The following is a 24,106-nucleotide window of genomic DNA, read 5'->3' on the forward strand; positions in this document are numbered from 1 at the left end:
GTTTGGTGCTGACAGTTGTCCTGCCCCTTAGAGAAGAAGTCGCAGAGAGAGAGGCAGGGTGGCTGATCTCTTGCTCTAGCTGTGTCCCCTGCCAACTTTCCTGCCCCATCCACTGGGCGCCCTTGCTAAGCCTAAGACAGGGAGTGACCATTCTGCTGTTAGGAGAGCTCCAGACACGGACGGTAAGTGCCATTTCCTCATGTCTTTGCTTCCCATCTCACCGACTCCATGAGCGGCAGCAACGTCAGCCCTTGTTTATGGGACATGGCTGCACTGGTATCTGAGACCAGCTGCCAAGGGATATCTGAGCCCTTGGGAATGGGATGGGACAGACACTCCCTGAGCGAGAGCCAGAAGTCACTCTGTGAGGCTTGAGGAACTGGCTGCTGCTTCTCCAGGTTCCCAACCAAATAATATCACCCCCCTCCCCCCCCACCCCGACACACACACTCCACTGCACGCTGGCAGAGGTTGGTGTCGTGGGTTCATGGCAAAGGCCTCCTGAGGATGAGTCCTGGGGTTTAAAGTTGGTCAGAATCAAGGGTTTGGCCTTGATCCTTTGCAGTGTTTGGTTATGAGGAGGGTAGGCCTCATATTCCCCACCCTAATTTTCTTCAGTCTCCATGTCCAGCCCCCCATAGTTAGCTGGATGAGGTTCCTTCTAGTGCAGTAGCCTTCAAACTTTTTACCTCACCCCCCACCCCCCCAGAGCCAGGGCCATGGCTCCGGGGGGGTAGAGGGGGGAGGGAAGACGTGGTGAGGGATAAGGAGGCTGAGCCTGGGGCCACAGCTGGGGGCAGGAGCAGAGCCTCAGCGGGGGGCCAAGGCCAGCAGTCAGAGCACTGGGCGTGGGGCCGGCAGCCAGGAGAGGAGCTGGATGGTGCTCCCTCCCTGCCCCTCTGTGGGGCATGGACCAGGCCCCAGCCGTGCCCCACCCCCGAACATTCCTCCGCACCCCCCTGGGGGGGCACGCCCCACAGTTCAGGTACCTCTGTTCTAGTGTCTATTAACAGGGCTGAGCTGTGTGGAAGGAGATAGAGTTTCTGCACAGCCACCCAAGGCCCTTCCTCCTTCCTGGCTCCCATACCTCTTTGCTCCTTCTCTGCACAGTTCCCAGCCCCTGCCAGCCAGGAAGGTGTTCATGCCACTTCTGTAATAATGGTCTGCAATGCAAAATCATTGTGTTACCACCACAGTGCAGGGCATGGGGAATGCCCTGCCTCCGGCCTGCCCAGCCTAGTGTTGCCACCTCTGAGGTACAAAAAAGCAGGACATCCAGGATGATCCTGAGCCCAAAAAACTGCACAGCTGGAAGTGGGTGCAGAGCACTCTTACAGATTTCCTGGGACAGCTACCTCACAAAAGGATGAACCTGGGAAAATTTGGACAGGTAGGAGCCAATGCCTCGCCTAAAGGGGTTTTCCCAAATGCAGCGCTTATGCTTGTTGTATTCTTATTTCCCTCTCCCTGCCATCTCCCCACCTGCAGCAGATTCTCAGAGCTGGCCATGGCAAGCGGCAAGGACTCGGACAGCGAGCAGGTGGTACCAGACGAAGAGGATAGGCCAGACGTGAAGGCAGTGCAGGCCCGCTACCTCCGCAGCCCCTCCCCCAGCCAGTGAGTGTATTTGCCACAGGGGCTGCCACGGCTTCCTGACTGCATGTAACAAATTGCTTCCCCTTCCTCCCCTACCCCACACGTACCCATCCTACTCAGATCAAGAACGTAGCCTCAGGCTTCCCTTTCCTCTAAGAGGGAAGGATTTAGAATACCAGCATAGCCCGTGGCGGGGGGAGATGCTGTGGGGATGGAGCTCATGAGTTATTTATCCCATTCATTCATCTTAGATCACACACACACACACGCATTAGGAGGAAGCAGTATTGCTTTCCCACTCCTTATACTCTCCCTCCTCCTGTTAATTTGCAAAATTCAGATTGGCTTTCAAAATCCAGGTATGTTGGGACCCAGGCTTTTGATTCATCCCATTTTTTGGACTGGCAAACCCCATGTGTGGATTTTAACCCCCCAGAGATTGAGGCTATTTGGATTTTGGGTTTTGGTTCAGGCCTATCTCTCTCAGGAAGGCTGGGAACAAGGCAGGAGGATGCCACTTACAGGGCAGCAAAAGTTGGGCTTCTGCTAGTTTTGTGGTGTCTTTTAGTCAAAATAAGTGTGATGAGATTGATTTTTTTTTTTAAAGTGCCTGCTTCCTAATGCAAAATGCCTGACAGGATTTCCCAGAAACTTTCAAATTGCACTTGGGGCAGGAAGTAGGGAGCAATAGAAAGATTCTGTCAAAAAGGAGATATTTTGGGGATTGTGGTTGTATGCAAATGGGGACTACGCAGGTTCCATTAACAGCCTTAACCATGAGGTATGCTACCAACAACAGCTAGAATGTTTGCTTCATTTACTGTATTCATTAAAAAAAATGGCCCATGCAATTTTCTGGGTTCACGTGCAATATAATCATGTAGGAATATCGCCTAATCACCTCGTCTTTCTACTACTCCTCCTCACCTGATCAGCCATTCAGACTGAACAGAACCACCTCCCTCACCTATTACCTTTTCTGCCATCAGTACCAAATACCACAGTTAAAGTTGCAGAGACACTTCCGTTCAAACGGCTACAAGCTGCCCTCCCAGGATCAGGGCTTGTAAACCGCTGGTGCACCTGTAACCCACACACCTCCTGGTTGTGGTGTTCTGTCCCATCTAATGGCACCGAGACCACATGGTGGGGGGGGGGGGCGAGAGAGAGAGAGAGAGAGAGAGACTGGCCAGTCAGGGGAAGGGCAGTAGTTGGAGGAACGGGACGGGGGTTCTCAGGAGGAGGATGTCCAAGGAGCTGTTCAAGTGGTGGCAGCAGTACAGAAACTCCTGCGGCCTACTGGCAGTAGCTCAGGACCATCACAACTCCCCCTTGAAGCCAGCACTAGAAGCAGTACTCACACAAAAGGTGTGCTCATCCCAGCACTTGAGGTACCAGCACACCCCTGTGAGGGACTCCAGTGCAGTCACTTTATGGTTTGGTTTTCTTGAGATGTGTGACGGGGTGGACTAGGCCCAGCAGCTCCCTGTTGGAGGCCTCAGGGCCCTGCCATACCCCATCCCAGAGAGGAGAAGTGGCCTAGAGCTGGCTGTAGGGAAAGAAGACAATCAAAGGGGCTGCAGGAGTGGCCAATCAGGCGCCAGGAGGGCTATATAAAAAGGAGCAGCAGAGATAGAGTTTGTCAGTCAGTTGCTGCCTGGAGCTGGCAGAGAGAGGACAGAGTTCATGGCTGGATGAAAGAGCAGCAGGACCACAGACAACTCAGTGCAGGCAGGGAGCAGCAGAGCTGAGAAGGAGTTCCTGGCTGGCTGCTGGGATTGAGAAAGGGCTGAGCCCAGGGAGGGCTGCAAGAAGACAGTGTCTCCAGGGAGGAAGCCCTGAGGGTATGTCCCTATACCAGGGCCGGGAAAAGGTAAAGACTGTATACCCCAGAAGGGGTTTGTTCTCTTCCACCTACAGACAGCGTGTGTGACTTGCCCAGAGGGCTGAGTCACTGAAGACCGCCTAAGAAACCATTATCCAAGGAGAGGGTGCTTGTGCTACCGTGTTCCACAAACTGAGTGATTGCAGGCATGCACTTGATCAAGGGGGCACTCGCGAGAGGCAGGTAACACTCTGTTACAGCACCATAAACTGAGAGACTGCAAGCACATGCACCCTACCAGGGGGGCGCTCACAAGAGGCGGGTGCCAACCCCATTACAAGATGTTTCAGCAGTGGGTGGTGTTTTGGCAGTGAGTGGAGCTTCACAGTATCACCACTTTTTTTTGTCCAGGCTAACCCCAGCCCAGGACAAACCAGGGGATTCAACTTGTGCCCCAGGCACCATGCAGGTTAACTTGGAACGTTAAAGACTCAACTTGTCCAGCAGCAGCAGGAGGAGTTTGGGTCAGCACAGAGGGAGAAGGGGATATGGTTAGTAATACCAAATGATCCCTCCCCAGCCCTAATTGTAAGGAACCATTCCAAGAGGTGACGGGAATTTAATCTTCTTGGCTATCCACTGGGAAATCTGTTCAGAGTCTGATCTATAATGTAGAGCCATCCCCTCAGCATGGGTCTCTGGGTGCCCCTCTCCCTAGCAGCACAGCTCCCTTTGGAGATGATACTATTGTCTGTGGCTCCAACAGCCATGCCCCATTCCTCCCTTTCAAACAGACTGCAGGCCTGGACATTCCACCACGCACATGGATTTATTTCCTCAGCAAAAGCTGAGGAAAGCAGTGGGGAGCATGCTACATGCAGTGGCTACTACCCTGCTCTTCTCCCTCCCTACTCCCAGAATCACACTTAGATTTGTGGAGCCTCCTGCAAATCCCTCTTCTGCAGATGTTGTGGGGTTTCCCACCCACTTTTGTTCCCCACTGCTCTACGTAGCAAACAGGAGCTAAATTCCCTGTCCGTAGTTGCTCATCAAGATTCTGTCCACAAATACTGGTTTGGGCTGAGACACCACATGCTCAGTGTCAACCTGGAGGAGAATTTGGGGACCAAGCATGTGCAAAATCTGTTCAGACAGTCTTGACAGAGGGGAGAGGAAGGGTAATACACTTTCCCACTGTAAAAATTTGGTGCAGTTGTGGTCCCTGCCCTCCACCACCTCCCGCCTCCATCTAATTGTATCAATTGCGGTCTGAACTCTCCAACTCTTTCTGCACCAACCCATCACACTGCACAGTCCTTTCTGCCTGCCCCAGTCTCCCCAGCTGCTCCTGGGTTTGGAATGATGCTGTCTACCTATTCTCCCATGGCCAGTTGTTATGGGAACCAATTTAATCCATGCAGCTGGCAGCCAGGCTGGTGTGTGCAAAAGCCTGAGACGTCCAGGCCTTCTCATGGAGGAAGAGGAAACAGCCGCAAATTCAAGTTAGAGAGAGAGAGAGAGAGAGAGTGTGTGTGTCTCCACAGTCAGCTGTCTAATCCCAATGCCATGCTGGGCCCTGTGGACCAGAGTGGGGCACAGGGGACAAGCTTCCCTGGGGTTTTATCCTTTACTTGTTCATGGTGAACTCAGCATGTCTTTCTTTAATATATTCTTTGTATATAAATCTATTCCTGGTGAAAGGTGAAGGATTCACAGCTCTGGAGCTTGATGCCCTCTATTTATCCATTCAACAACTACAGCACCGGCAGCAGTAGAATAAGCTTCCTCTATATTAGCCCCTGTGGAAGTAACCCAGAGGGACCTCCTCCAGGGATGAGAGGGAAGCTCAGTATATATGACCTGTTCTGTCCTTGACACCTCTGTTGAGACTATCAACAAGAAGCCCAGTTAGCAGCAGTTTCAATGGAGGCTTTTTTATGTGGCTGCCTCTCCCCTGGGAAGGGAATCGAGACCCCAAACTTATTTCACATAGTTCACAGCACCACTACGATTATATTAACAAACCCTTTAATTCATTTTCCATTGGCAATCAAAGGAGCACATTTTTGTTTGCAAAAATGTTCAGAGGCAGAGAGTGGGTCACATATACTCATATAAATGTGTATTCAATTGAGGGCAGATTTTTAAAGGTATTTAGGTGCCTCGTGAGATTTCCAAAAGCAACTGGGTGCCTAAAACACATTGATTTCAATGGGTGTTAGATACCTAGGTGCTTTTGAAAATCCCACTAGGTGTCTAATTAGCTTTGAAAATCTGGTCCTGAATGTACAAGCAGCCATCATGAAAGCTGTTGGTGGGGTTGGTAATTCTCCAGCCAGAGAACAGAAACAATACCATGTGACTTGATCGACCAAACACACAGTGAATGTCAAATTATGATGCAATCACTATGGTGAGTAGTTTGCAAGAGATCCACAGGCTGCCATATGATCACTTAAATCAAATAATCTGGAAGAACAAACACATCTGTAAAAGTCAAATAGTGTTTGCAGACAATTTGTTAACAGAAAAAGGGCCAAAACTGCAGCATAATTTGTTCTGAATTGTTCACCAAACTCTAGTCAGAAGCCACCCTTCATATAAAAGCAGAGTAGCAGACTTGGAGTAGACAGGTCTGGAATGGCACGCAGATATTAGTGATGAGGGAGGTACAAGAACTTATATGGAATAAAATGGATGTTTATAACTCTCTTTCTACCCCCAGATAGCTCCATCGATCTAGCAGTGGATGTCCAAGCCACTCAGGATACATTACTCCTGGGAGAATTCTGTACAAAAAAATTAAAAAATCTGCTCACAATATTTTAAAATTCTGTAAAATTCTGCATATTTTATTTGTCAAAATAACACAATATAATCACACCAATTTTAATTATTTTGGTAATTTATTTCAAAATACCTGTCAGCAAATATGTCTAACAATATAGACAACAAAAAAGATTCAGGAAATGTTTTTTGACAAATAGATTCCTTACTAGGCATATCAATAGAGAACTCTTGAGTAACAATTCATTTAAACTACAATACAGAACCATATTTTCCGAACCCCTCAAAAGCAGTGCAGAGAGCTAGGGGTAATGGAGGAGCTAAGGAAGAGGGAAATTATTGCTGGGAAGGAGCATGGGTGTGAACTTGGAAGATTGTTGGGTATGGATGGGAAAAGTATGGAACAGGTTTTTTGGGCGTCAGAGAAGGATTGTTAGGGAACTTCCCCCATGCAGACCCTGACTGACCCCTAGCTTCTCCCATTCAGTCAGGCACATCTGCCCCTGTCCCCCTGTGTCCTTTCACCCCCTGTACACATGTGTCCCTCCACCCCCACTCAGACACCCATTCTCCCTGTCCCTCCTCAGCCAGCCCCCTCCCCTGCACCCCTTCCCTCCTGTCCCCATGTGTCTCTGTGCCCCCATTCAACCACCCTCCTTCCCCCATGTGACCCTGCATCCTACTCCCCCTGTGGCCCTGTGCTTCCACTCCCATTCAGCCCCTGCCCCTGTTTGTGACCCTCCAGCAACCCCATGTGCCCCATGCTGTCTGTCTCCTGACCTGGCCCAATGGGCACTGTGAAGAAGACACTGCAGGCTCTTTCTCTTCCCTATCATAGCTGGGGCTAGCCAGGAGCGGCTGCTCTGTTTTAGTGCCACAGTGTTCTCTGGTGGGCAAAAGGCAGAACTCCAGCAACTTTCTGGCAGAAGCTATTCGCTGCTGAAAAAAATAAAAATATGCATGGCACATGAATTATGCATATACACAATGGTGAAAAATCCCCCAGAAGTAATACATCTATAGAGCAAGAGCCTGCAGCAGTGAGTCTCGGAGCCCAAGTCTATAGACTCTGGCTCATGGGGCTTGTGCCACTACGCTAAAATAGCTGTGTAAACATTCGGGTTGGAGCCTGGGCTCAGAAGCTATGATAGTGGGGTCGTCTTTAGTCTATAGAGCCAATCCCTAGCGCCTCCTTCTACTATAACTAATGATAAACAAGAAATGATTTTCAAGCAAGAAAGCTAGCTGTGTGGATGTACCCTTGAATTCTCCTTCACATGAATAACGCATCTAACAATCCCACCCCACCCACTACCTGCAGTCCTCCTTTGCAGGAACTCCCTCTCCAGGTCTGTTCTTTTGGAGTCTCTTTCCACTGACTACAGATCCTCATTGCAGGCCTCACTCTCACCCACTTGCTGCCACATAGCCCCTCATTCCGACCTCCAAATCCTCTCCCACAGGACCCTCCACCACCTCTTGCAGACATCCTTTGGATGCCAGAGATCTCTTCCAAAGGCAGTGTGCAGAGGACACTTGTCACACTCTCCAGGGGGGAGTATCTTTCCCTCCATCCCTCATAAGGTCCTCTGTCTGCCCTCCCTGCTGCTCCCCTCTGAAATGGTTGAGAAGGGAAGCAATACTAGAGGTGCAGAGCAGATGAGGAAGTGTTTGTCTAATACCAATGTAATTGACTGGCAGGTATTCAGTGATATCAGACACAGACACAGAAAGCATCTTCATGGAGCCTATCCACCTGTCGTCTGCAGTAGCTGCTAAACAGATAATCAATGAAGGTAAGCGGATCAAAGGGGCAGGGTAAGTAAGAAAGACTTTGGTTGCACTTGGTTAGCCTCTTTCATCTGGGGATTTTAAAGTTCCAAACAAACTTTCATGAAGCCTCATAACCCCCTCCCCACCCCCGGCATGAGGTAGAGGGGTTATCTTCATTTTACATACCATTACACAGACATGTTTGGAGACTTGCCATAAAGTCACACAGTGAGTCAATGGCAGAGTCATAGAACACAGCGAAGGAGTCCTGATTCATAGCTGCCTGCTCTAACCAGGGGCACTGGAACGATGGTGGAGGGGTAGGGGGCCATGGTCCCCTCACTTTTAAAAGTGGGAGGACTATGCCCTCCCACTTTTTACTGGCCATAAGGGCAAGCAATGGTGGAGAAGTCGCAGAGAGGAGTGAGCAGGGGGCAGGGTCTCGGGGAGAAGGGGCAGTGCAGGAGCGGGGCCTGGAGGAGAAGCAGGGGTGAGGCCCTGGTTTGGGTACTGGTCTCCACCCCCACTGTTAGGGAACTTCTGCTGCTCCTGGCTCTAACCACTGGGCAAGCTCCCTTCCCCATATGCTTGGGATTAGAATGAGACTGCCCCAGACTCCTTTTCACTTGTAACCTTAGCCAATCTAGATCAACAAGGGATGAAAGGAAAGGTTACTGTGCTCAGTCCCCTATTAACTGTCTTGAGGCTACTGCCTGAGCACACACATGCACACATTAGAGACTGGGTGGGTGGAAACTGTTGAACAAAGTTAAGAAGCCCCCAGGATTGTTCCAGGGAGAAAGAATAGTGAATTCTTCACATGCTTTGAGTGACAGTCAGCTCATTCCAGAGCTGAAGACAAAGGAGGTCAAAGTGGATTCAGTTTGTCCAGGGATGTTGGAGTCTGCAGAGCAGCTGCTGGTGGAGGACCTGTACAACCGAGTTAAAGAAAAGATTGATGACACCAGCTTGTTCAACACACCGTGTGTGATGGACTTGCAGAGGGCACTCATGAAGGACAGGCTGGAGTCCCCCTGGGATCCTGTGGATGAAGTCTGGCCCAACGTCTTTATAGCAGAAAAGTGAGTAGGAACTTTTGTCCTTGAGATCGCACAAAATTTCTAGTGAAGGGTTTGATGGAGTCACTAAAGTCACCTCAGCATAATATATATTACATGTAATGCCTTTCATCCCCAGAGATCCAAAGACATTTTACAGTCTTTGTGTACAAAGATTACACTGCACTGAAAAGCAACCACTTCTGTGAAAAATCACAGCTTTTTCACCATGCATACTGACACTTCAGAACAGTTTAGGAAAGGAAGGGAAGAATACCATATCCAATTAAAAGCACCTAGGAAACTGTAAGCAAAATGAAATTACTGCAGTTGGAATTTGGCCCAGACACAGGAACGCCTATTCCTTTAAAAAAGAGGGGGGGAATGCCAGGCAATGTATTGAAGACAAGTGGCCAGGGTCTCTGTTTTATGGCTCTTCCAAAAGACAGCACCTTCAGCAGCCTAGTGCTCCCTAGCACTGTGCTGGGGCATTGGTTCAGCACTGAGAGAGAAGAGTGCTATCTAACGAATCACCAGTAATGTGTCCTGCAGCACGTTGCTTCTCTTTGAGCATCTCTCAAGTAAGTACTGAATATAAACTGCTAGACCATTGAGAGAGTGCTACTCCTCTGGGTAATCTTAGAGTAGAGGGAGGGAGGTTACTGTGTCTACAGACACCTCAGTCTCTTGGGCTGGACATATCTGAATTTCAGCTTGTCTTCTGTTCACCTAAATGGGATAGAAACCCTACTCTAAGATGCTGAGTTGGCCCTATCTCCTGCTCCCATCTCACTTTCACCATTCACAGACCTTGACAGCCTGTGTTGCTACTCACAGTTCTGAAGTCTGCATCAGCCATTTGAGAGACAGAGCAGTCAGATTGTTGAGTGGAAAGGGTAAACTTGGGTGTCCGTATCAGTGTCTATGAAGCAGAGACAGCCCAACAGATAGAATATTCCTTTAAGCAGAGATCAGGTTGGGAAGGGTTGCACCAAGTTGGTGACTAAGAACTTCTCCCTGGCAGCCACTGATTTGTGCTCCAGAATCTCAGGTTTTATTTAAGAGTCTCTGGCTCTTATGATTGCAAAGGAAGCTTCAAAATGTGAAAAGAGTCTAAGTAATCCCCTGCTGTCTGCCTGAGTCTGCAGAGAGCCTGAAACAATAGATCTAAGAGATGTGAACTCTCTCATGTATCTCAATGGGAGTCAGCTTTGAAGACTAACTATGGCAACTTACATGTGAATATCGTTAATTATTATATTACTAATCAAAGCTTCCAAGAAGGGAGAGGCACTATCATATGATGAGCATTTGCATAGTCTACTGAGAGTGTAATCTCATTTTGGAGTCATGATTGGGTGGTGGAGTCCTGAGTGCGTGGACATTAAGTTGTGGCAGGAGCTTTGGAGAGTATCCTCACATAATGTTTTTTCCAGTCTGTCCCTGAGTTTAAGGATGAAGGGAAAGTCCCGGCATGGGAATCTATCTAAGCTGCTGCTTCTAGGTCAATCTGAGTGCACAAATCATACATGTTAAAGATCTTGTCTTTCAATATCATGCACCTTTTCTTGCCCTTAGATTGTTCAGGGCTCTGGTACACATTCCTGAGCCAAAAACCTGTTCCTTGTCTAACCCCTCAGATTGCACAGGACCTTTATAAATATCCTTCCACAGCATTCACTGGGCTGGCAAAGAGTTATATTCAGCTTGGCTTGCCGCTCTCCATTCCCCATTGTGTTCATTCTGTTCTGTTGTTTTTCCATTTTAATCAAGCTATGGTTACCCTCTTACTGACATTTCCCCTTCTAACACCACCTCTGCTGGCCCCCTGGACAATGGACTGACTCTCTCCAGCCTCAGAACAGGAACCAACTTCTAATATTGCTTTCTCTTCTTTGGAGGAGTGTTGCAGTGAACAAAGGCCGTCTGAAGAGGCTTGGGATCTCTCATATCCTGAATGCAGCTCATGGAACCGGGGTGTACACAGGGCCAGATTTCTACAATGGTTTGAATATCCAGTACTTGGGCATTGAGGTGGATGATTTCCCAGAGATGGACATTTCCAAACACTTTCACCAGGCTGCTGAGTTCCTTGATGAAGCACTGCTGACATACAGAGGTAAGATAAGGAGATTGGGCTAGTTCCTGGACACTTGGAAATCCAGTGATGCAGGAGGCATCAAAGAGAACATTTTGGACCAGATTTCTATTTTCCCTTTGGCTCCATTGTGTACGGCAGATTAAAGGGTTCCTGGTGAATACCCCAGGCCTAGTTCTGCACTGCCTCCACAGAAGGCCTATACACAGTGGGCATTCCAAGGTGGGGGTATGTCAAGAATGGACTGGAGATGGAAGGGGTGGATCAGGGATAGGAAGAGACATAGCTGATGTAGTTCTGCACCCCAGAGATCCCCTGCTGCAAGCCCTGCAACTGAATCTGCGGGTCTCCTGCCTGAGCCCTGACGCTCATGAATATGCTTTTTCGAGCCTATCAAGTGCTACTGTTGCAATAATATCCAGCTATTGGTCAAGGTTATCTGCTGCTATGTCCTGTACACTGAGTCCTCACCTTTGCTAGATTATCTACTACAGAACAGTAGGGGTCACTGTGCTACTGAAAGACAAAACAGGTAATGCGTTTCTAGGTGGTGTGACAAAGCTCTGTCCTTGCCTCCGTGGGTCCCGCGTTTCCTGGCAGATTTTGCTAGCCTCAGAGGCTCACTGTGACCCTCCACGTAATCCTTCTCTCTCTAGAGACAAGGGTCACAGTCTACTGAGCCATTTGCATCATAAGCCAGTGAGGGAGGTGAGGAGAAGTTATCCTTCCTTGCACAGTCTCTGTTGTCTCCCAGTCTCAGTGATTAATCAGGGGGCAAAGATGGGGGGGGACCCCGGTCCCATCCTCTACTCCGGGCCCCAGCCCAGGGGCCCTATTAATATCAGCTATGGTAGCTGACCTTTTAGAAACATGACATGTACAATTCCCTGGGCTACTTCCCCCACACAGCAGCCCTCACTTCCTCAAGCTCCACTTCACTCTTACCTCAGGGCCTCCTTCCTTGTGCCTGATATGGTGTGTACTACTCAGCCTCTCCAACAGTGCAACTTCCTCCCACACCCACCTGACTAACTGGGAGGCTTTTAACTAGTTTCAGTCAGCCACTGATTGGCTTCAGGTGTCCCAATCAACCTAGCATTCTCCCTGCCTTCTGGAAAGCTCTTAATTGGCTCCAGGTGTCTTAATTGACCTGGAGCAGCTTCCATTTCACTTATCCTGGTACCAGGGATTTGTTTAGCCTGGAGCTAATATATCTATCTCCCACTACTTTTCTATAGCCATCTGGCCTTGCCCCATCACATATCTCCCCCCCTCTGCTCAACACCATAGAGTTGTGCAACTTGGGATGCCAGGCAGTATGCTCGTGACAGACCATCAGTGTTGCCATGGTGGCATCCAGCCCTGTGCTATATGCGGAACTGGAATGATTGGAGGGATAAGAACTACCTGGTGACCCTTGCATTCTTTTCCTTATTCCGCTGCATCCACTGGAGGGGTGCATGGTCCATCACAAGAGTAAATCGCCAGCCTAAGAGGTAATAACACAGTGTCTCCATAGCCCATTTGACAGCAAGGCATTCTCTCTCGACTACTGCGTATTTCTGTTCTCTTGGGAGAAGCTTTCTGCTTAGTTAGAGGATCGGGTATTCCTCTTCTCCCACCATTTGCGACAGAACTGCCCCCAACCCCACCTCGGAAGCGTCTGTTTGTAAAATAAATTCCCTGTTAAAGTCCGGGGCTGTGAGTACGGGGTCATTACAGAGGGCCGTCCGAAGGTCTGTAAATGCCCCCTCTGCTGCGTCGGTCCACTTTACCATGTCTGGACCTCGGGCCTTCACCAGGTCCGTTAGGGGACTTGCCCTAGTGGCGAAGTGGGGAATAAAATGTCGGTAGTAGCCTACCACACCTAGGAATGCACGGACCTTCTTCTTTCTGGTCGGCCGGGGCCAGTTTTGAGTTGCCTCTAGCTTATTCATTTGGGGCTTCACTATGCCCCTTCCCACAATAGTATCCCAGGTACCTAGCCTCTGCTAGCCCTATGGCGCATTTAGCGGGATTAGCAGTGAGGCCAGCCCGCCTTAAGGTGTGCAGTACTGCCTCAACTTTCTCCAAGTGGGTTCCCCAGTCTGGCGTATGGATGATGACATCATCTAGGTATGCAGCTGCATAACTAGTATGGGGACGCAGCAGCTTATCCATGAGGCGCTGGAATGTGGCTGGGGTCCCATGTAGCCCAAAAGGGAGGACGGTGTACTGGAATAGCCCATCCGGGGTGGAGAATGCTGTCTTTTCTTTAGCTTCTTTGGTCAGAGGAATCTGCCAGTACCCTTTCGTCAGATCCAGTGTAGTCAAGAATCAGGCACTACCAGTCAGTCAACCAGTTCGTTGATGCGTGGTATGGGGTATGCATCAAAGTGGGATATTTCATTCAGTCGGCGAAAGTCATTACAGAATCTTATGGTACCATTAGGTTTAGGCACTAAAACAATTGGACTGGACCACTGACTGTAAGATTCTTCAATAACCTCTAATTCTGACATTTTCTTTACTTCAGCCTTGATTTCTTCTCTTTTGGCTGCTGGGATTCGGTAGGGTCTCAATGTTACCTTGGCTCCGGGGATCGTGCGGATATGGTGATAGGTCTCAGTCGTCCACCCTGGTTTTGTAGAGAACACATCTTGGTTGCGATTAATCATGTTGGCTGCCTCGATCTTTTGGATCGGCGTCAAGTCGGATGATATCCTCACTTGCTCGTGTAAGTTATCCTCCTGGGGAAGGGTCTCCTGCATGACTAAGCATGCCTCTCGATCGTGCCAAGGTTTTAGAAGATTGGTGTGGTAAATTTGCTCCGATTTCCGGCGGCCTGGCTGCCACACCTTATAGTTCACCTCTCCCAAGGCTTCGATTATTTCGTAGGGTCCCTCCCACTGGGCCAACCGTTTACTTTCTGCTGTGGGCACCAGTACCATCACCCGATCCCCTGGTTAGAACCGTCGAAGCTTCGCTTGGTGGTTATAATGGGTTCGTTGGGTCTCCTGTGCTCTCTCCAAGTGTTCCCGTACAATGGGCGTAACTTGGGCTATCCGATCTCTCATCTGCAGTACATGCTCAACTATGTTCCTTCTGGGATTTGGCTCCTCTTCCCAGGCTTCTCTGGCTATATCCAATATGCCCCGAGGGTGGCGCCCATATAGTAGTTCGAATGGAGAGAAACCTGTGGAGGCTTGCAGAACCTCCCGGATGGCGAACATGAGGTAAGGCAATAGGGTATCCCAATCTTTCCTATCCCGGCTCACCACTTTCCTGATCATGGCCTTGAGGGTCCTATTGAATCTTTCCACAAGGCCATCTGTTTGCGGGTGGTATACAGAGATCCGTAGGGCTTGTACATGGAGCAATGAACAAAGATCTTTCATCAATTGGATACGAAAGGTGTCCCTTGACCAGTCAATATCTCCTTGGGTAGCCCAACCCGGGCAAAGATCTGTACTAGCTCCTTAGCTATTGTCTTGGAAGCTGTGTTGCGTAGGGGAACATCTTCTGGGTACCGGCTTGCATAGTCCAGTACAACAAGCACATGTTGGTGGCCCCGAGATGTCTTCTCTAGGGGCTCTACCAGATCCATGGCTATCCGTTCGAAAGGAACCTCTATTATTGGAAGAGGTATCAAAGGAGCCCGCAAGTGTGGGCGAGGGCTATGTAACTGACACTCCGGACAAGAGGTGCAGTATATTGGACATCTTCATGTACTCCTGGCCAGAAGAACCTCCGCAGGATCCGTGCCTGGGTTTTCTCTATCCCTAGGTGTCCTCCAAACAGGTGACTGTGGGCAAAACTCAATATGGCTTTTTGATGTTTTTGTGGCACCAGAAGTTGTATCTCTTGCTCCTGCATTTGCACCACGCGGTACAGGAGATCTTTCTTCACTATAAAGTAAGGTCCGGGACCCCGGACCTTCCCATCCACGGGTATCCCATCGATCTCGGCCACCTCTTTCCTGGCGTTATCATATCTGGGGTCCTCCGCCTGGTCCCGCCCAAAAGTCTCTCTCCGAGGACTCACCTGCCCAAGCTCCCAGGGACTGGTTTCTGCTTCTTCCAACGGCTCGCCACTGTCATGGCTGGGGGCAGCCTCTGGCTCACCTTCTGTGGTGGAAGTTTCTCTGTTGGCTGCTCGCATCCATCTGCCTAATAGGGAGGTCTTCTGGCCCTGGGTCAGGATCCGGGTTCCCAAGGCCTTCGCAGCCTTCCTCTCTTTTTTTGTCTTCCAGGGGGCTGAGAACAGTTCCTGAGAAATCTCAGCGAACATCGGGGGTTGACATTCCCCCGGTGACAAGTCTCTGTCCTCAGGGTCCCCACCTCCCTCCAGCCTCTCCGGGGGGAGTAAATTATCAAACCCTGGATAGTCCCTCCCAATGACTACAGGATATGGGAGTTTAGGAACTACGCCCACGGTCACCTCAATGGGATTTCCCTGAACCTCTATCTCCACTGGGATGGTGGGGTAATGGCTCACGGCCCAATGCACGCACGTCACTGCTATGCGTTTAGATTGTAACAGCTGACTACTTTTTACCAGCTTACCCGATATGAGGGTGATAGCACTCCCAGAGTCCACAAGCGCTGTCATCTCTGCTCCATTTATCCTCACTGGCCTGGTGTAATTACGCTGGGCTAATGCGACCCCCGCGAGGTGGATAAGGGAGCATGGGACCTCCCAATCCACCAAGTTACATTGCATAGGCTCCTCGGTGCTGGGACACTGTGCTGCTATATGTCCCCACTCCCCACATGCATAACATCTATAATTGCTTTTAATCACTCCCCTATCCCTGGGGCTAAGGGTTTAGTCCCGGGGTTCCCCCCACTCAGGCCAATCCCTTCCTTCTGGGGTCCCCGCTGGTTTTCGGCCCCCCCTTTCTTCCACCTAGGACTCCCCGGGGGTTTGGCTGCCCAACCTTCCAGGGTTGGGGTCGGGTGCTTGCTTCGAAAGGGGCCTTCCTTGGGTAGTCGGGTCAGTTCCCTGGCTGTCATCCGTCTTTCTACCAGTGTGATCATCTCGTCATACGTGGACGGATTGTTCTGGCCTACCCATTTGCGGAGATCTGGCGGCAGTCCCCACATGTAATGGTCTATGATCAGGATCTCCAAAATCTCCTCCAGCCTGCACACCTCGGGCTGTAACCACTTCCGCGCGAGGTGTATGAGGTCGAATAGCTGGGACCTCGGGGGTTTGTTCTCCTGGTATTTCCACTCATGGAACCTCTGGGCCCTTACCGCTGCCGTTACCCCTGATCGTGCTAGGATCTCTGCCTTCAGATGGGTATAGTCAGTGGCATCCGTGGCAGGCAAGTCAAAGTAGGCCTTCTGGGCCTCTCCACACAAAAAAGGGGCGAGAATGCTGGCCCACTGCTCCTGGGGCCACGCCTCATGCTGAGCAGTCCTTTCGAATGAGAGGAGATATGCCTCTACACCATCTCCTGACGTCATCTTTGGCAGACAACCAGTGGCCCTCAGGGTTCACGTCCCGTCGGACCCCCGGGCCTGGGTGGTGAGGATCTTCAGCTGGTCCACCACCTCTCTCAAGAGGACACGATCTTGGGTCGCCTAGCTCATCAATAATTGATTGGTTTCCTGCTGTAGCCGCATAGACTCCTGTTGTGCCATTGCCTGAACCCAGATGGCCTCCTGCTGGGCTGCCGTGGCTTGTACCAGAGCTCTTACCACCTCCTCCATTGTGGTACAAAGCAAAGAAACAAACCAAACCAAAAAAAAAATCCAAAACCCCAGTGCACTTTTTTTTTTTAAAACCTCTTTCTTCCGCCACGCTGTGAACGAAATCCCACTTCTCACACCAATTGAAGCTCTGTCCTTGCCTCCGTGGGTCCCGCATTTCCTGGCGGATTTCTCTAGCCTCAGAGGCTCACTGTGACCCTCCACGTAACCCTTTTCTCTCTAGAGACAAGGGTCACAGTCTACTGAGCCATTTTCATCATAAGCCAGTGAGGAGAAGTTATCCTTCCTTGCACAGTCTCTGTTGTCTCCCAGTCTCAGTGATTAATCAGGAGGGAAAGGTTGGGGGGGAGCCCGGGCCCACCCTCTACTCCGGGCTCCAGCCCAGGGACCCTATTAGTATCAGCTGTGGTAGCTGACCTTTTAGAAACATGACATGTACAATTCCCTGGGCTACTTCCCCCACACAGCAGCCCTCACTTCCTCAAGCTCCACTTCACTCTTACCTCAGGGCCTCCTTCCTTGTGCCTGATATGGTGTGTACTACTCAGCCTCTCCAACAGTGCAACTTCCTCCCACACCCACCTGACTAACTGGGAGGCTTTTAACTAGTTTCAGCCAGCCCCTGATTGGCTTCAGGTGTCCCAATCAACCTAGCATTCTCCCTGCCTTCTGGAAAGCTCTTAATTGGCTCCAGGTGTCTTAATTGACCTGGAGCAGCTTCCATTTCACTTATCCTGGTACCAGGGATTTGTTTAGCCTGGAGCTAATATATCTATCTCCCACTACTTTTCTATAGCCATCTGGCCTTGTCCCGTCACAGTGGTTATAGCCAAAGTCCTGCATGCTCTGTTGGACCTAAATTTTATACACATCCCATGGCCTGGTTATTTCTATGGAACTCTGGTATAGCATTCTGGAAATTCTGTAGCAATATCAGCTAAAATTAAAAATAGAGATCTTAACTGAATTAAATATGAAAATGAATACTACAGTCAGTCTTCAGTATCCCTTGTGTTATTTATTTTCATACTAAATTCACTTAATTTTATTCTGCCCTTACATTTTGAATGTGCTGCTAATTTTTAATTTGACAACGTAACTACATTGCACAAGGTCTCAATAGGAAAAGCTGGTTAGCTAATAGGAGGCAGCTGGGGCTTCTGGCACATAGGAATTTGTGAGAGGCAGTGTGAGGTAGCTGGGGAAGTTGAATGTTTCTGGTAAAATATCTATAGTGAAATAGCTGACACTTTAGATTTGCTTTGCTGGGTTTCAGAGTGAATAGCACATTGATATACATGGGATAAATGGGAGAAGTTCAAACATCTGAGACGTATTGTTCCAGGTTATCTGTGGATTCAGGCAGATGCCAGTGCATCAGTTATACTCATGTCCTGTTTGGAAGGGTTTTTGATTTGGTTCTCTCTTTTTATTTTTTTATTTTTTTTGGTAACTGTAAAGAGTTAGAAAAGTCATTTAAAAAGAAAGAAATCTTCCATTCTGAAGCACAATTTTTCAGCAACAGGTAGGTTCTGTGCAGGGCTGGCTCCAGCTTTTTTGCTGCCCCAAGTGGTGAAGGAGAAAAAAAAACACAAGCCTGGTTGAGCTGCCGCCGAAGTGTTGCGAAAGAGGAAGAGAGGGACTGCAGGGCCCGCAGCCGAAGACCCGGACATGCCGCCCCTTTCTATTGGTTGCCCCAGGCACCGGCTTCCTTCGCTGGTGCCTGGAGCCGGCCCTGGTTCTGTGGCAAATGCTATGGAACATGGAATATACAGTGCCTTGATTATAACATGTCTTTGGTGGTATTATAAGGCAGTGGAGCAGCTGTGTCAGTTTATCAGATTGCAGGCTCAGCTATATCAGTCTGCCACCTGGCTATTCCAGTTCTAAGACCCAATATAACTCTGCATGCTCATCAGTTCTGACCTATAGCAATCTAGATTTAAGTGCACCCCAACGTGGCAGATCTGAGCCCTGGCAAAAATACAATTAATAATTTAATATTTATCTAAGGCTCTCAAAATGCTTTACAGACATTAACTAATGAATTAATTTGTCCTTCCAATGGCTTTCTTGAGCTTAGTATTAATATTCCCATTTTATACCTGGGGAGACTGAGGCACGGAGCAGATAAGTAACTTAGACAAGGTCACACAGCAAGTCAAGAGTATTGTAAGGCTTGACTCACTAATGTTTGTAAAGTGCTTTGAGATTCTTTGATTAAATGCACTATATAAGTACAAACTATTAATACAATTTCTGTAGTTAGCTTATTTTAAAATGTGCCCATCCATAGCTCATAGCACATGTACACATGTTACTTGGTATTATTTTGATTGTCTCAAATTTTAATTAGGTAAATCAAAAAATAAAACAAAGAAAAAAATACTTAACATTGGTCTGATCTAAACCCCAGTGAAATCAAGAAATCCATTGACATCAATGGATTTTGGAGCAGGTCCTATGGGATGCATTGCAGTTTAAACCTTGTAGGTTATTGAAAGCATCTGACACTTTTATATTTCATACCTGTAGGTAAAATCCTGGTAAGCAGTGAAATGGGAATCAGTCGCTCGGCTGTGCTGGTGGCTGCTTACCTGATGATCTTCCACCACATGACCATCTTAGAGGCCCTGATGACTATAAGGAAGAAGCGTGCCATTTATCCCAATGACAGCTTCCTGAAACAGCTCAGGGAGCTCAATGAGAAGCTGCTGGAGGAACGAGAGCAGGAAGACGCTGGGGATGATGATGACACAGCCAGCCAGAATTCTGTCATCGAAGCAGGGACCCATTCCCTGCTGTCTGGAGTGGAGGTCTCTGGGAGTGTCATGGGAGCCAAAGTGCACTCCATCACGGTAGAGGAAGAGGATACCAACAGCATTCTGGGAAGTGTCATGAGTTCTTCATCCATGGGAAAAGTTAGCTTGGTTTCCAAACAGCCCACTCTGATCAGTGAGGAGGAGGAGGAACAGCTGTATGAGGAATGGAGGCAGAAGCAAGGCCTGCCAACAAGGGAACCACCAAATCAGGATGTGGAAAGCACGCCTCCAAAACTTCCGGATCAGGGAGGAGAGGAATCTGAAGAGAATGTGGAACAGATGATTCAAGAGTGGCAGAGTCGAAATGCAAAATATGAAAAGGAAGGTTATTGGCTACCCAGGGAGGAGGATGGAGTCTCCAACATGGGAGAAAGGCCGTATCCTTCAAGTGAACTGGGTGACTTGGAGAGTGTGAGTAGCCTTGACATCCGAATCCTGAAGCAACAACTGGAAGCCAGCAGCATCAACAGGCTGAGGAGGGGCCGCACAGACTCTATGTCTACGGAAAGCACCTGGGATATGTGGAACCAGAGGCTGCTGGAGATTGAGAAGGAAGCTGCTCAGAGATACCGTTCCAGGAATAAAAGTGGTGATGATAGTCCAGAACCAGAACCAGAACCAGGAAGAAAGGGAAGAGATGTGGATGTGGAGAGTGTTGTCTCGGACACCAGCTCCTTTCATAACTTCTGCAAAAAGAACAAAGACAAGCTGACCCCTCTTGAAAGGTGGAAGATCAAGAGAATCCAGTTTGGCTTTCACAAGAAGGATTTAGAATCCTCTGTGTCCCCCAAGATGGAAGATGGCAGCCAGCCAGTCGAGGAGACAGCAGAAGAAGAGAAGGATCTATCTGATGTCAACCTGACAGCTTACCAGGCCTGGAAAATAAAACACCAGAAGAGGGTGGGCAATGAGAACAAGGATGATATTGTGGAGCTTGCCAAGTGCGAAGATTCTGCTTCAGCCAAAAGGAAGCAGAGGAGAATGGAGTTACTTGAACATTCAAAAAAGATCCTGGAAGAAAGCCAGTCCCTGTGCAGCTCGGAGACAGAGAGCGCAATGAGTGGGAGCATCCCACTGTCATCTCTTTGGTCCTCAGCACCTTCCATAAGCGGTGCTGAGGATTCAGCTTCTTCACTGAGCATACAGAGCAACCGGTCATCTTTACCTCAGAACAGAAGCAGTGCTGGGGTTATGCAACCCCAAATGCCAGCTATACCTCTGCCCAACATCCCAGTTGGCCAGGGTGATGCAATATCCATGGCCAGCATTCAGAACTGGATTGCCAGTGTGGTTAGTGAAACCATTGTTCAGAAACAAAATGAGATAATGATGTTGTCCCACCCGCCCTCCACATTGGCCTCCAGCATGAAGTCAGGTGACTTTGGCAGATGCCTCGACGATGACAAGGCCTCCCTTCTCAGTGCACAGAGTGGCTTGTCTGTAGCTAGCTCTCTGCTCCGCCAGAGGGACATGAATGGTACTGACACCCAGTCCATTCTGTCTTCCAATGCCTCAATGAGCATGAGGACAGGAGGGTCTAGCTCAAGCATGAGGGGGACTCAAACAAGCAAGCCACTGTACAGCCTCTTTGCAGATGACATTGACCTGAAAAAACTCAGCCGGAAGGAGAAGGAGATGCAAATGGAGATGAGAGAAAAAATGTCAGATTATCAAATTGAGAAGCTTGTCAGAGACAACAAGCGCAGCACTTTATTTAAGAAGAAGAAGGCCCAGGGAGAAGATGAAGAAGAGAAAGTCGAAGACAACACAGAGAACACAATAGGTGGCATTCGGTACCCCTTCCAAACAGATCTTGACAGAACTGATACAGCTTCTGCTTTCTCCGGTCAGTTTGCAAATACTGGTGCCAGGAATTCAGAGGTGGACACCAATGTTAATAAGTGGCTGAGTGGCCTGAAAGCAGAAGGAAAGACATCATATCATGACCATGCTGAAAAGGCTAGAGAGAAATACAATAGATCATCCACTCTCAGAGAGGTGGACTCTGAAGCATGCAAGTATAGCTTCTCCAGATCCCAAAGTGAAGAGGTGGATAGTTCTTCTTCTTATCAGTGTAAAGGTGATTCACTGAGAACCACATCAAGGTTTTCCTCTACCTCTGCAAAAGAGGACAAGGAAATGTACAAGTTCACACGAACAAAGGTCAGAGAGACAAGTTCTAGGGAAGAAAGCCCAGAGCCATCCTATGATTCTGAATCCCCAGGACCATCAACGCAGAGTCGAGTCAGATCCCGTCACTTGGAAAAATCTGAAGAGGAGACTAGTTCCAACATGTCAGAATTTGGAGCAAAGAGAAAGTTCATTCAGAGTTTTTCAAAGTCTGAAGAGGACGGAGACAGAGAAGAGAAGGTGGAAGAAAGAGAAGAGAGGTTTGCATCAAGGCAATTCTCACAGTACAGACGAAGCACCCACAAGGAAGAAGAAATGGATGATGATGCCATTATTGCTGCCTGGAGAAGCCGGCAAGAAGAAACTAAGGCAAAGCTCCGGCGAAGAAGAGAGGAATGACTGAGGACAAGGTTGTTAAGGCACCATCAGGACTGAAGTGGGGTCCCAGCCTCAGCAGGCGTCCCATACACAGATGTCTCACCTGAATCACTCATCATTATATTTCAGATCATCTTTCATGATTTCCAGGGCACTGCTGATGTCCTGCAGAAGCTTTCTTCACCTTAATCAACAGACTTGGAGGAAGAAGGTTAATCACTTAAAGTGTTTGTGGTTTGTCAAAAAGAAGAAGCTTGTGCTAAATGGTTAGCATAGGTGTGAATAAATCTTTAGGAGACACTTGTAGCCGGAGAATATTTTAGTAACAATAGCAGGTAAAGCTATTCTGCCCCCTGGGACAGCACCCACAAGTCAAGAGTTTGGTCAGGTCTTGTTTCGATTATTTCACTTTTCTAGAGTCATTAAAGAGTCACTAGCATTATTTCTAGCTTTGTTTTGATTATAAATGGGGGGATAGGGAACTAACAACCTTCTCTAGATGCTTGACAGTGTGGTTTCATCTCTTATCAGCATTGCTTTTTTGATGTGGAAAATATTGAGGGTTTTTTTTTAGTACAGTACTCCTTTTCTTATTAAGCACAAGCCAATTTGGCTTTTTTATATGTACTTCATCAGTGTCATGAATATCATGTTCATAATATCATATATTAACGTTTGCTCCACTGAGTAGCTGCAGCAGGACAAAATATCCATTAAATGTAGCTATTGTGGGGATTTATATTTTAGGGTTTCTTAATTTATTTGCTGTCAATTGGTTGAGACTACAGGGAGGAAAGCGACTTTGAAACTCAAGAATAGTCCCATACTGTATATAGCATAAGGCCAAACTCTGAAATTACTACTTGACAGTGTCTGACCCTTTTAAAAATGATTATATTTAGGGTGGTGGATCTTGACATGTATATAGTAGAGCTAACATAACCTATATAGCAACAGGAAAAGAACTAGATAAGTTCATGGAGGATATGTCCATCAGTGGCTATTAGCCAGAATGGACAAGGATGGTGTCCCTAGCCTCTGTTTGCCAGAAGCTGGGAATGGGTGATGGGGATGGATCACTTGATGATTACCTGTTCTGGTCATTCCCTCTGGGGCATCTGGCATTGGCCACTGTCGGAAGACAGGATACTGGGCTAGTTGGACCTTTGGTCTGACCCAGTATGGCTGCTCTTATATTCTTATGTTCTAAGAATGCATCCTCCTTGTTAGAAGTTTAATACACTAATGGATCTGTCTGTGTAATACCACTGCCCACAACTGGATGGAATTAGACCCAGCCCAATGTGATTATGTCTCCTACTAGTTGCTTGAGGTCTACAAGAGGGAAAAATACTTAATACTATTGACTGCTTAGTAATCTTAATAATGGATATTCTGATCTCGTTCAAAAGGTAGAGGTCTGTTTTGAAGGATAGGTCTTGAGTTCAATTTGACTCATGCATGTATGCAGTTCAGCTGGTGCCTGTCTGTTATGTCTGTAGTCCGATTGTGTCTTTTATTATTTTTCAGCATTATTGCCTTAAATAAAAGGGTGGTACTCATACCAATCTCTGGTAATAAACAAATGGGTGACTAATATATGCTGAAATACAACATGCAAAGACTACAGCCCAAAGAGAAAATCTTGTTTCTGTTGAATGATAACTCTGTGGTAATTTCACAATTATTTTCAAGAGATGGCAGTTGTAATTGGCCTCTGGGTTGAAGTCAGCATGCTCCATGTTCATTTACTTCAGAGACCCTGGTTCTAATCCTTGCCATGGTGTGCTGAATCCTATGAAGTTCCATGTGACAAGACAACGCGTCTAGACACCACTGTAGGAGTTATTTATGTGGACTGTACATCACTTTAAGTCTCTGACACATGAAGACACTTACTATTTGGCTGAATAATAATAATATGTTACCAGCCAAATTTCCCA

The 24,106-nt window shown here is 48.2% G+C and overlaps 1 protein-coding gene across 2 annotated transcripts; it reads left to right on the top strand.

Moving 5' to 3' along the window:
- The first annotated feature begins 13 nt into the window (after nucleotides 1-13).
- On the top strand, nucleotides 14-23,585 carry STYXL2 (serine/threonine/tyrosine interacting like 2). 2 transcript variants are annotated; one of them, XM_074972199.1, is made up of 6 exons: nucleotides 14-182; nucleotides 1,489-1,617; nucleotides 7,910-8,004; nucleotides 8,832-9,063; nucleotides 10,941-11,158; nucleotides 19,369-23,585. In XM_074972199.1, the coding sequence occupies exons 2-6, from the start codon at nucleotides 1,508-1,510 to the stop codon at nucleotides 22,182-22,184; spliced, it is 3,471 nt and encodes a 1,156-aa protein (XP_074828300.1). In that variant the 5' UTR covers nucleotides 14-182; nucleotides 1,489-1,507; the 3' UTR covers nucleotides 22,185-23,585. The 2 variants fall into 2 exon arrangements, with proteins under 2 accessions (XP_074828300.1, XP_074828310.1); XM_074972209.1 differs by lacking the exons at nucleotides 14-182; nucleotides 1,489-1,617 and adding an exon at nucleotides 3,507-3,660.
- The last annotated feature ends 521 nt before the right edge of the window (nucleotides 23,586-24,106 follow it).

This window comes from Natator depressus, chromosome 1 (assembly GCF_965152275.1).
Source record: "Natator depressus isolate rNatDep1 chromosome 1, rNatDep2.hap1, whole genome shotgun sequence".
Classification (NCBI taxonomy): Eukaryota; Metazoa; Chordata; order Testudines; family Cheloniidae; genus Natator; species Natator depressus.